Source organism: Anomaloglossus baeobatrachus, chromosome 2 (assembly GCF_048569485.1).
Source record: "Anomaloglossus baeobatrachus isolate aAnoBae1 chromosome 2, aAnoBae1.hap1, whole genome shotgun sequence".
NCBI classification, from domain to species: domain Eukaryota; kingdom Metazoa; phylum Chordata; class Amphibia; order Anura; family Aromobatidae; genus Anomaloglossus; species Anomaloglossus baeobatrachus.
The window spans coordinates 545975546-545989182 of record NC_134354.1 but is presented as its reverse complement, the minus strand read 5'-3'; the positions used below and the strand labels follow the sequence as shown (position 1 = coordinate 545989182).

General features: G+C 42.4%; 1 protein-coding gene across 1 annotated transcript in view; it reads right to left on the bottom strand.

Annotated features, from left to right (window-relative positions):
• CARS2 (cysteinyl-tRNA synthetase 2, mitochondrial) overlaps positions 1–13637 on the bottom strand; it is a 102955-nt gene that overhangs the window by 76257 nt on the left and 13061 nt on the right. The window contains exon 3 of the mRNA XM_075334337.1: positions 8601–8718. Within this exon, the coding sequence (XP_075190452.1) occupies positions 8601–8718 (118 nt within the window). The remainder of the gene's footprint in view (positions 1–8600; positions 8719–13637) is intronic.

Genomic DNA, 13637 nt, shown 5'->3' with positions numbered 1-13637 from the left:
GTTAGTAGATCATAAACGGAGTTTTACCTTTATCTCCGTGATGAAAAAAATTCAGAAATTTGTAAAAAAAAATAAATGTTTTTTTGCATTTGAGCTGATGTTTTTAATTATACCATTTTTGGGTAGATGTGATGTTTTGATCACATGTTATTAAATTTTAATGCAATGTTGTGGCGAGCAAAAAAACTTAATTCTGGCGCTTTGATTTTTTTCTTGCTATACCCTCTACTAATCAGATTAATTGTTTTATATTTTGATAGATTTAACATTTATGAATGAAACCATACCAAATGTGTACTTTTTTATTATTATTGTTTTATTTTCAATAGGGCAAAAGTGGGGTGATTTGAACTTTCAGGGGTTTTATTTTTCAAACTTTAAAAAAAAAAAAAAATCCCACAACTTTTTGATTCATTTTGCTAGTCTTCTTAGGGGACTTGAAGCCTGCACTCTGAGCAGCAATAATGCTGTTCTCCTGTGAATGCCAGTGCTCTGCCAGCATTCAAAGGAAACATGTCATGAAAGTGACAGGGGTCATCAGCTTACTTCTGCTGTCATGACAAACCATCAGCGCCCCATGATCACATCATGGGGCCACTGATGGCTGCAGGGAAAGGCGTGATCCCAGCCGGAGCATGTTAGTTGCCCTGTCAGAGGTGGACAGTGTGACCTAATTAGTAAATAGGCGCAGGTGGAACTCCGATCCATCCACACCTGTTAGCTGCATGTCTGCTGATCGATTAGATCAGCAGACATGTGAGGGGAACAATGCGGGCCCGAGTGGCAAGCCCGCATTAAAGGGACAGATGCGGCCTTGCATGTATAGGTACATCCAAGGTCGTAAAGGGGTGAACTCCAGATTGTGCTGTGCCAGGTCACCTGGTCTCCACAGTTCTCTAACCAAAACCTAATACAGCTGTTTCAGTAAAGCACACATTGTAGTACTTTGGAAGACTGGTCCATAGCATCGCTGGTGTCCACTTCATAAAGACTGTACACTGTGTGCATATTTTTTAGGCTAGTGAGTACTTTGACCACATCATTGTTTTAGGCTGTATAAACTGGAAAGCTTATTGGATAAAGTATGTCAGGTGATGTGTATTTGTGTAATGAGGGACGGTGTGGCCTAAGGATATCAACAACATCCTTTATTAAAGTGTGCAGAATTATTAGGCAGCTTGTTTTCCTCAGGCAAAATGGGACAAAAAAAAGAAAAAAAGATTTAACTGACTCTGAAAACTAAAAATTGTTAAAAGTCTTACAGATGGATGCAGCACTCTTGAAATTGCTAAGATGGTGTGTGATCATCAATACCATCAAAAGTTTTGTTGCAAATAGCAGTCGCAAAAAATGTGTTAAGAAAAAAAGACGCACATTAACTGCCAAAAATTTGAGAGGAATCAAACGTGAATCAACCACGAGCCCATTATCCTCCAGTTCCTCCAGTGCTGTCATATTCCAGAGCGGTCACCTCCCTACAGAGCCCAGAATTACAAGGTGTTCAGCCGAGGTAGGGAAAAGTTGAAACCCGACTATCACTTAACAAGACACATAAGATGAAACGTTAAGACTGAGCCAAGAAATATCTGAAGATAGATTTTTCAAAGGTTTTATGGACTGATAAGATGAGAATGACTCTTGACAAACCAGATGGATGGGTTCATGACAGTAGCAGTATTGAGCACAGACCTCCACTTCGACTCAGACGCTATCAAGGTGGAGGTGAGGTACTGCTATGAGCTGGTATTATTAAAGACTATCTAGTCGGGCCTTTTTGGAGTTGAAGATGGACTTAAAATCAACTCCCAAACCCACTACCTCATGTTCAGAGCATTGAAGGACTTTAGCCATCCATGGGTACGCCCACGCATATAGTCAGTTGCTATTACAGCTCCTGCAATGCTCTGAGCAGGAGGTAAACAAGATAGTGAATTAGGAGAACTATACTACATTTCTAATTGGAGGCATTTGATAATATTGTTACTCTTAGGGTGCGTACCCACGATCAGTGTTTGCAGCGTTGTGGATGTAGCATGCTTCAGCTGCGTCCATAATGCTGCATTGTACAGTACAAGTATAGTGGATGGGATTTTTTAGAAATCCCGTGCCAACTGTGCTTGTTTTTTCTGCAGCAAACACTGATCTGTGTTGCGTCTTTCCAGACCGCAGCATGTCAATTGTTTGCTGCGGATTCGCATGCATCCTCCGTAGGGAGAAAACAAGCGAGGACCACAGTACACTGAACCCTGATCGTGGGTACAAGCAGCTGCGGTCTCCCGCTGCGTTCAGGACCTTACACCTGCTACATAATGGGATAGGAACTTGGAGATAGGAATACCCCTTTAAATATGAAAGAATGATGACATGGCCCTCTTTCTCATCTAACCTAAACCCTATTGAGAACTTGTGAGCCCTTCTTAAATGGGATATTTACAGTGAAGGAAAACAGTCCACTTCTTTGAACTGTAACTAATCATAAAAAATACAAATTGTCTAATAATTATGCGCAATGTATACACACACACACACACACACACACACACACACACACACATCCACCTACCAATGTGGTCACCAGATGCAGTTAAAAAAATATTTATCAATAAAAAGAAAAAAAAAAGAAAAAATGCTAAAATGACACGCAGAAGATTTATGCCTTAAATTGAAATGGAATAGTTATGTAATAGTGATTAATATATAAGATCAAAAGAGTTGCCTTTTATATTCTGATTAAGCACAAAAGTTGCACTGCTGTCCTTGGCCATGTTCTCCCCTTTCTCCTTAATGTGTAGATAACTGGTCGCAGCAGCCTGAGGGGAAATAGAAATGTCACCAGCAGCTAGCTGCTGGTGAACAAGCCCTAAATAATGGCACGGAGTCAGATGGGGCAGCTCACTCTGGAGACCTTTACTAAATGCTGCTCATTGATATCTGGCAGCTACGCAACAGGATCACTGGAACAGGAGACTTCTGTAGCTTCAATGGAAGCCTCTTGGAGAAAATCCGCATCATTGATTTAGCCCTGAAACTGGCTTGTCAGTAAATGAAACTTAACAGTACAGCAAGAAGAAAATAGAAATGAGTTTTTTTCTTTGTAATTCTACTGTCTCACACTGTGTATCAATGAACTGGCTGCAGGACACGATTACATAAAAGTTGTGAACATACAGAACGAAAGTGATATTTTGAGATGTAACTCGGTCAATTTTGCAACATCTTCGGAACAGAAAAAGTAGTACTGAAATCATTAAAAATGTCCTAATTACCCATTTTTCTTTTATTTAAACTTTAAATAATATAAATATATTTTCCTTTTTGAAATTTTTTTATCTCCACACCTTCCAATTTCTTACTCAGAGGTTTTACATTTTACTATGAAACTACTCTTCATAGATCATAGATGCCAGACAGAGGTTTCTATTCTATCATAGAAAAACAGGCAGCTAGCAGCACTATCCAGGAGGACACAGGGTCCAAAACACCAAGGAACCCACTTATTATCAATAAAATGCACTCACAGCAGACAGCGTCCAAATTAAAACATAACTTTAGCCATAATAAAAAGCAACACAACGTTTCGACTTGTAAAGCCCGCTTTACACGCTGCAATGTATCTTACAATGTGTCGGCGGGGTCACGTCGTAAGTGACGCACATCCGGCATCGTAAGTTACATTGCAGTGTGTGACAGGTACGTGCGATTGAACGTTAAAACGTTCATCGCATACACATCGTACCTGTCTCTAGAATTGCACGTCAGATTGTTCATCGTACCCGGGGCAGCACACATCGCAGTGTGTGACACCCCGGGAACAATGAACAGATCTTACCTGCGTCCTGCGGCTCCCGGCCCACAATGCGGAAGGAAGGAGGTGGGCGGGATGTTTACGTCCCGCTCATCTCTGCCCCTCCGCTTCTATTGGCCGCACACTTCTTGCAACAACATCGGGGTAGCCCACGTGGTATCCGTGTGTATGGGCTACAAAAATGCAGCACCAATGCCAGAGGGGGCACCTGTACTAGATGGCTCCTCCAAAACGAATCACGATGGATCTTCAGATTGAATTCCATGACCCCATTTGGGTTGAATGAGGAACTCCTCTTCACCGGTTTTCTTGGTTGATCTACCGTCCTTGTTTCTGAACTTTACCATAACATGTCATCTCCATGCCACGTTCTTTTTATCTAAATTCTCTAAATTATTCCTTTGTTTCCCTTTTCTCTTCCTTAGGCACATTCCTGCTCAAATTTTTCTGTGGATCTACAGGTTTTGCTTACCCTTGGATTTCTGCTTAAGTGGAACACTGGACCTGGTTCATCCAACCCATGTCCACGAGTTTGGAAAACATCATTAATACGGCATCCCATGGGCTGGCCTCTTCTTGTACATCCTGTATTCCGTTCTTTTGTTATCATGCCATCTGGTTGTTTACCTGCAATTGTCCTTAGCTGTTATGACACACTTATCTTTATGATATTTCGGCGCAGTACTCAGTGTATTGCCATTATTTCTATGGGTACTATACCGCAACTGTGGCGACCCATTTGATATTTCTGTGCAGTATCAAATATATCATCGTCACTATGGGCAGTTTGTCCCAACTGTGACCATCTTTATATGTTCTTTCTGTACAGCTATAAATATATTACTATTGTTATAATGGGTTTTGTGTCCCAATTGTGGCTACCCTGCTGTTACTTTTGCGCAATGCCGGGCACGCACATGTGTGCATGGGTATATGGGCACGCGCGTGTTTGCCTGCATTATCTGCAGCTCATTTGTATCATCTTGCACATAAGTTTTCAGCATACTTATGCACCATCGCATGTGTCATGATTTATTTTATGTCTGGCCATCTTCTTTGACTGGTACATCTGCCTTGCTATGCAATAATAATAAAAAATGGCTTAGGTTTAAAATGTTCATTAATAACTGTCTATATTGCTTTATTTTCCCCATGCAATTGCTGCATATATGGGGTCATATCAATTATATACATCGATCTTTGTATGCATCTTTTCATATTAACATTGTCTGTTTGTGTGGGCCCACACTGTTTTTTCATTATTAAGTCACTACACATTTATTTATTATTTCTTCCTTTTCTTGTTGTATCTCTCTATTGTTCTGCCCTCAGGTGGGAGTTGCCCTTACAATCAGGGTTAATCTTTGTGAACCCGTGTTCTATCATTGCTAATGGTGGGCGATCTGACGCGGTGGTTTTGTACCTCTGCACCGCGCTGACTCCACCATGTGCGCTTTGTTTACACACTCTGCTCATGCGCGCTCCTCCTGCTCTGTGCTCAGCAGTTCTCTTTTGATCCTCTTGCCGCTCCGTCCCCATGTACTGCGCAGGCGCGTATACTACATTATCGCGCCAGCATTGTGGCCTCACTCCCGGCCGGCTGATCATCATGCCCCCATATTGCTCTGTATGGCGCACACGCCCATATGATGATTGCACAGCGCTGATTGCACCCTGCTTTGCTGCTACACAGGTGCGTGTGTTTACCTAGTTTATTTATGTATATATATACTCCTCCGTTGGGTATCTGTTTTACTTTCCCTGATGAAGCCGCCCTTGCGGCGATACGCGTCGGGCCGTCCACTTTGAGCGGTTACTCTTGCCTTGCCCCACCTCAGGCCATGTGTATTTGACTTCTCTCATCTCCCTCTGGTGACCCTCCTGCCACCATCTATCTGCCCTGCTTCTCATGCCATATTTTGGTATTGACCGCACCATCATGCAGCCCTTGGAGCTTTCTGTGTTCCATCTCCGGCTCATATAGGTTTGCATCCCTTGGCTGATTGTTTATGCCCTCTTATTTTGGGCTTATATATACTTTTGCGCCACAGTGATTGTTTATTCACCATCTTGTTGTACATATGCTTTGGTGCCATTTCACTATTGTGATATTACGTTTACTTACTGGTTTTCCAGGGCATCTGTCTCCGCTGTGACCGCATGTACATCAACCATTTATAGCCACCAATATACTTGGCTCCTTGCTGGCTTCATAATACAGGCTTTATGCACTTTATTCACGCAGGTTGGTTATGCAATGATATCACCAGAGGATTCTCATGATATATGATATTTGATACTGCACAATTTAGTGTATTTTATACTATTCATGCTGTTTGATTTTTTCCTCATACACATATTGGTACTTTGGTGTGATATTTTTGGGCTTGGCTCCGCCAAATGGATGTTTCTTGTCTTCATGTTTGTTTTTAATGTTTTTAACATGTCATTGTCATGTACCCAATAAAGGTGTTCTTTGTTCATTGTATCCACCCAGTGTGCCCCTGATTTTGTGTGCAGGATCTGTCCTCTTTTTTGCACTTGTCTCCCTCCCTGCACCAGGGTGCACCTCCTCTTGATTCATTCATTTTTTATTGTAGTGGTGCGCTCCGCTCTTTTGCCTCTCCAGTTTACCCCGGGAACAATGAACAGATCTTACCTGCGTCCTGCGGCTCCCGGCCCACAATGCGGAAGGAAGGAGGTGGGCAAGATGTTTACGTCCCGCTCATCTCCGCCCCTCCGCTTCTATTGGCCGGCTGCCGCGTGACGTCAATGTGACACCGAACGTCCCTCCCACTCCAGGAAGTGGATGTTCGCCGCCCACATCGAGGTCGTATGGACGGGTAAGTACGTGTGACGGGGGTTACTCGTATGTGCGGCACGTTCAACAAATTGAACATGCTGCACATACGATGGGGACGTTGCAAATCGCATACGCTATCGTATGCGAAATTGCAACGTGTAAAGCAGGCTTTAGGCTTTTGTCAAGGTTTTCATTGTAGTCACTAAAGGCCGCTTTACACATTATGATTTATCTGACAATATGTTGTCGGTGTTACGGTTTTCGTAACGCACTTCCGTCATCATTAGCGACATCGTTGCGTATGACACCTACATGCGACTCCGAACAATCGCAAATAGGGTGAAAATCGTTGATCATTGACACGTTGTTCAGTTTCAAAATATTGTTCGTTGTTTGGAACGCAGTAGACATATTGCTACGTTTGACACCCTGCCAGTGACGAACAACATCCACACGACCACCTTGGTCAAACAATATATCGCTGAACGATGTGTACGTGTGACCGCTACAAAACAACCTATGAACGAGCTCGGCAAATCGTAACAACGATCTGGGCGTGTCACATCGCTAACGATATCGTTGTGTGTAAAGCAGCCTTAAGTGGTTCCTTTTTAAGGCTCTTTCACAAATCAGATTTCTTGGCATGGGTGCTATCCTTTATTTTTACGGATAGTTCACAGTTCTATTACAATCAATGTGCTTTTTTTATGTGTATTTTTATTTTTTTTGTGGACAACAGACTACAAAAAAAAAAAATGACACGTCCAACTGTGATGTGTGTTGTGGATCAAAATAGACAATGCAAGGCAATAGCCCCAAAAAAGCACTGGATATCATTTGCGAGTTGTCTGTATTTTATTGTTTAATGGGTAAGGGAAGCTAATAAATATTTTTTCTTCATGTGTAAGAAAAACTAATTCAGCAAGCATTGTAAAAAATGACATACCGACCAAAAATGTCTACAGTTCACTGGAAAAAAAGAAACCAGGACTGTTTTTCACAAGAAGCATTTTTACAGCACCAGCATGCACTTCAGATCCTGTTGTCATTGACTTCCATGATAAATGTTTGGATACTATTTTTAAAAGCATAGAAAAACAGTACCCTGTAATATCCTTTTTCACACCACTTTTTTTTTTTTGCAACAAGCAATCTCATATATATTATAATATCATAATAATAATAATAATAATAATAATAATAATAAAAAAACTAAAAAGCCTTGCAATGTCCAATTTACACTGCAGAAAACACATGAAATAAAAAATAAGTGTCACAGACTGCAGTACCCAGATGTCAGCAGGATTGAAGGAATGAAGATGAAGGATGGTAAAATGACAGAGTGTTTATAGATCTGATGCTGAACAGTTAAATAATAATATATACACCACTGTCATACAAACATAAATTAGTTATTTTATGCCCTAGATTGCTGTCATTTGTGTTGTACATGCACCCCTATCCATCAATAAACAATGGTCATAAAAGAGAGAATTGTTCCCGATTTCTAGGACTACCCCTTCTGAATCCCTACGTTTGCCCTTATAGAGTAATAACATTTATACTCGCCTCCAGTGCTAGCGCCGTTCCAGTGGTGTCGACATTAACTCTCCCGGGGATTGTGTGACATTGTTATGTCATGTGATCCCTACAACCAATCAGGGGCTGTATTTCTCTTCTCGCCTTCAGACGTATCACATGCATCCGGAGAAAGTGAGAGCAGCAGCCATTGCGTTCTCCAGATATATGCAATTTCTCCGAAGGAATGAAGGAAGATGGAAGGCAGCACTGATTGTCAAGTGATCCCTGCAGCCAATGTCACACAATCCCTAGGAGAGCCAGTGCTGACACCACTGGAAAGGTGTTGTTATTTCACAAGAGGAAAACATAGTAATTTAGAAGTTGTTGTCCAGGTAGTGGACAATCCCTTTAAGCCATGATAGAAAATTGCACATAAACAAGCAAAAAAAATGCATTTGTTATAACATTTACCTCATTGGCTCTCTTGATTATCTTGTCATCAATATCGGTTATAACCATCACCATCACAACGTCAATTCCAAAATACTGAATCAGAATTCTACGAATGATGTCAAATCGAACATAGGAACTGGAAGAGAAATTTGCCAGTTTTTACTAAAGAAAACACTATAGTTTTCAAAAACAAAAGCTAAAAAAAACCCTCACTATCTTTAGCTTTTTTCTACTATGATAAAAAACAGAGGTTTAATTCCTACAGCAAAGTTCCTGTTTCCACACATTTACAACACCAAGGGGTCCCCTTTAGATCTTATTCCATATTATGGTTTATTAAGGGGGTTTTCTCAGACTTCAAAATTGATAACTTGTTCTTAGGACAGGTCATCAATATCAGATCAATAGGGTTTCAACTCCTGGCAGCCCCATGGATCAGCTGATTGAAGGCGTGGTGACATATCGGTGGTACAGTGCCGTACATTATGTAATGGCTGTGACTGGTACTGCACCTTTTTCCTCCTAAAAATTAGAAAATATTTTTGTTCCCAATGTTATATTAGCCCTAAATTTAACCTTTCACGAAGGTTAACAGAAAAGTACCCTACAATTAGTTACTAGACAGTGGCACTGTGTACAATAGCTATTGGTCAATGAAGGCCAGTGTCACAAATTGAATGTCTTTCCCAGTCTTAAAGCCTTTGGACACATTTATATTGATTTTTTAAAGCATTTTCTTCCTAAAAGCAAAATGAAGCAATATATATAGTCTTCATTGAAAAGTTCATTGTTTTAGTCTCTCTTACATAGCTAACTGAGCAGCTACTTCCAATGTTAGAGATACCAAAAGAAAACAAATATACCGTATTTTTCGCTTTATAAGACGCACCTGATTATAAGACGCACCCCCAAATTTGGTGAAGGAATAGAGAATTTTTTAATAAATGGGGTCCGTCTTATAATGCCAGTGTCCGTCTAACAAATCATATAGGGTATATGTCCCTCATAGCCCCCCATCCTAAAATTAGCCCTCTTAATCTGGATATGGCCACCTTATATTGAATATAGCCCCTTTGTGCTGGCACACGTCCCCTATGGCTGGCACACATCCTCTATGGCTGGCACACGGCCCCTATGGCTGCACACGGCCCCCTGTGGATGCACACGGCCCCCTGTGGATGCACACGGCCCCCTGTGGATGCACACGGCCCCCTGTGGATGCACACGGCCCCCTGTGGATGCACACGGCCCCCTGTGGATGCACACGGCCCCCTGTGGATGCACACGGCCCCCTGTGGCTGCACACGGCCCCCTGTGGCTGCACACGGCCCCCTGTGGCTGCACATGGCCCACTATTGCTGGCACACAGCCCACTATTGCTGGCACACAGCACCCTCTGTTAGATATCGTCCCAGGCTAATGCTTTTAGTAAAATAAAGTCTTTCCTTACCTTCTCCAGCACTGTCCTGTCTCGTGTCCCCCTCCTTGGGGTTGAGCTCCGGCCTCCTGCATTTCCTGGTTCTCGGCCGGTCATGTGATCGGCACGGCAGAGTGACATCTCTGCGTGCATGATCACAGCAGCAGGAGGGAGACCGGGCAGACACGCTGGAGGAGGTGAGTAAAGAGTTTATTATTTTACTATGGGCAGCAGCATGGGGGCCATATCTAACACAAAGGGGGCATGTGCGATCAAAGGAGGGCGCAGGCAGATATAATATGCACTGCTGCCCCAGCCCATCGCCGCGGTGCGCTTTCAGCACCATGGTGGTGGACAGCGGCTGTGCATATTATATGAGCGGGTGCAGGAGATCAAACGCTGCCGCTCCCAGCTTTCACAAGCCCCCCAGCAGAGCTCCAGAACTGCCCCCACCTCCCCTGGACTCTGTAGCGTGTATATTATATGTACTTATATGTACATGTATGTATGTACATGTATGTATGTACATATATATATATATATATACCCCGTATATTCGGATTATAAGACGCACCCCCTACTTTCCCCCAAAATTTGGGGGAACAAAATTGCGTCTTATAAAGTGAAAAATACGGTAAATAGAAGGGGTGTGTGGAGTGGAAGGAAAGCACATAAGTCTTCAGGGAGGGCAGATCATACAAGCTGAAAGGTATTAGAGTACAGATTGTGAAGGAAGGGGCGGGATATATACAGGCTGCGTATCAATGTAGCGAGAAACCACCCAGAACAGAATATACAAAGGGGGAATCACACTCCCCTCAGCATCTGTTTTTGCCAGGACAGAGGAGACTCCTCATGAGCTGTAGACATGGGGAGCTGTGTAGGAATGAACATGTGCCGATACATGAGAGCGAGGGAAGGCAGCTGCTTCCTGGACTGAAGGAATCATTGTATTGTTTTTGCTCACCCCATTTATTCCTTAACTTTTGTTCTTTATGCCATTAATATATTTTCCTTGCACATTTTTGGATACCCTATATCCAAGCTGAATACATCCCATTCTAATTAACCCCTTCACCCCCGGCCACTAAAACACCCTAATGACCGGGCCATTTTTTGCAATTCTGACCAGTGTCACTTTGACAGGTTATAACTCAGGAACGCTTCAACGGATCCTGGAGATTCTGACACTGTTTTTTCGTGACATATTGTACTTCATGTCAGTGGTAAATTTAGGCCGATACTTTTTGCGTTTATTTGTGAAAATTTAGGAAATTGTGCGAAAATTTGGAAAATTTCGCAATTTTCAAACTTTGAAAATTTATGCCCATAAATCTGAGAGATATGTCACACAAAATAGTTACTAAATAACATTTCCCACTTGTCAACTTTACATCAGCGCAATTTTCGAAAGAAATTTTTTTTTCGTTAGGAAGTTAGAAGGGGTCAAAGTTCATCAGCAATTTCTAATTTTTCCAACAAAATTTACAAAATATTTTTTTTAGGGACCACATCACATTTGAAGTGACTTTGAGAGGCCGAGGTGACAGAAAATACCCAAAAGTGACCCCATTCTAAAAACTGCACCCCTCACACTGCTCAAAACCACATCGAAGAAGTTTATTAACCCTTTAGGTGCGTCACAGGAACCAAAGCAATGTGGAAGGAAAAAATGAAAATTTTACTTTTTAAATACAAAAATGTTACTTTAGCCATAAAATTTTCATTTTTACAAGGGAGAAAAGAGAAAGTGCACCCTACAATTTATTGCGCATTTTCTCCTGAGTACGCTGATACCCCATATGGGGTAAAAATCAATTGTTTGGGTGCACGGCAGAGGTCGAAAGGCAAGGAGCGCCATTTGAATTTTTGAACACAAAATTAGCTGCACTCATTAGCGGACACCATGTCGGGTTTGAAGACCCCCTGAGGTGCCTAAACAATGGAGCTCCCCCACAAGTGACCCCATTTTGGAAACTAGAGCCCTCGAATATTTTTTCTAGATGTTTGATGAGCACTTTGAACACCTGGGGGCTTCACAGAAGTTTATAACGTTGAGCCGTGAAAAGAAAAATTTTTTTTTTTACCACAAAACTGTTGCTTCAACTAGGTAGCTTTTTTTTTCACAAGGGTATCGGGAAAAAATGCAACATAAAATGTATTGTCCATTTTCTCCTGAGTACGCAGATACCTCATATGTGGTGGAAATCAAATGTTTGGACACACGGCAGTGCTCGGAAGGCAAGGAGCGCCATTTGAATGCAAAATTAGCTGCACTCATTAGCGGACGCCATGTCAGGTTTGAAGACCCCCTGAGGTGCCTAAACAATGGAGCTCCCCCACAAGTGACCCCATTTTGGAAACTAGAGCCCTCAAATAATTTTTCTAGATGTTTGATGAGCATTTTGAACACCTGGCGGCTTCACAGAAGTTTATAACGTTGAGCCGTGAAAAGAAAAAAAAATTTTTTTACCACAAAACTGTTGCTTCAACTAGGTAGCTTTTTTTTTCACAAGGGTATCAGGAAAAAATGCACCATAAAACGTATTGTCCATTTACTCCTGAGTACGCAGATACCTCATATGTGGTGGAAAGTAATTGTTGGGCGCATTGGCGGGGCTCAGAAGAGAAGGGCACCATTTGACAGCAAAATTGATTGGAATCATTAGCGGACGCCATGTCATGTTTTTAGACCCCCCCCCATGGTGCCTAAACAGTGGAGCTCCCCCACAAATTACCCCATTTTGGAACTAGACCCCTCAAGGAATTTATCTAGAAGTTTAGTGAGCCCCTTGTACCCCCAGGGGCTCCACTGAAAGTTGATAACGTTGAACCGTGAAAATTATTTATTTTTTTTTAAATTTTTTTTTTTAAATTTTTGCAACAACAAGGTAGTTTTTTTTTTTTTCCTCTTTTTACAACGGTATCAGGAAAAAATGCACCATAAAACGTATTGTGCAATTTTTCCCGAGTACGCAGATACCTCACATGTGGTGGGAATCAATTGTTTGGGCGCATGGCGGGGCTCAGAAGACAAGGAACGCCATTTGACTTTTCAAACGCACAGACGCGGTGCACTGATCGGCCGCTGCAGGAGGCACGGTCGGATGAGATACAAAAAGCGCTGGGGATACGGAAAAAAAAAAAAAGTCACGCCAAAAATTGAGCAGGGATGTTGATCCGCGCTCAGCGGGACGCACGGACAGATGCGATACTTTTTTTTCCGTATCCCCGACGCTTTTTGTATCGCATCTGTCGGTGCGTCCCGCCGAGCACTGATCAGGGATGCACATAACGGATCGGCATCCCTGCTCAATTTTTGGCGTGACAAAAAGCATCGGGGATACGGAAAAAAAAGTCACGCCAAAAATTGAGCAGTGATGCTGATCCGTTATGTGCATCCCTGATCAGTGCTCGGCGGGACGCACCGACAGATGCGATACAAAAAGCGTCGGGGATACGGAAAAAAAAGTATCGCATCTGTCGGTGCGTCCCGCCGAGCACTGATCAGGGATGCACATAACGGATCAGCATCACTGCTCAATTTTTGGCGTGACTTTTTTTTCCGTATCCCCGATGCTTTTTGTCACGCCAAAAATTGAGCAGGGATGCCGATCCGTTATGTGCATCCCTGATCA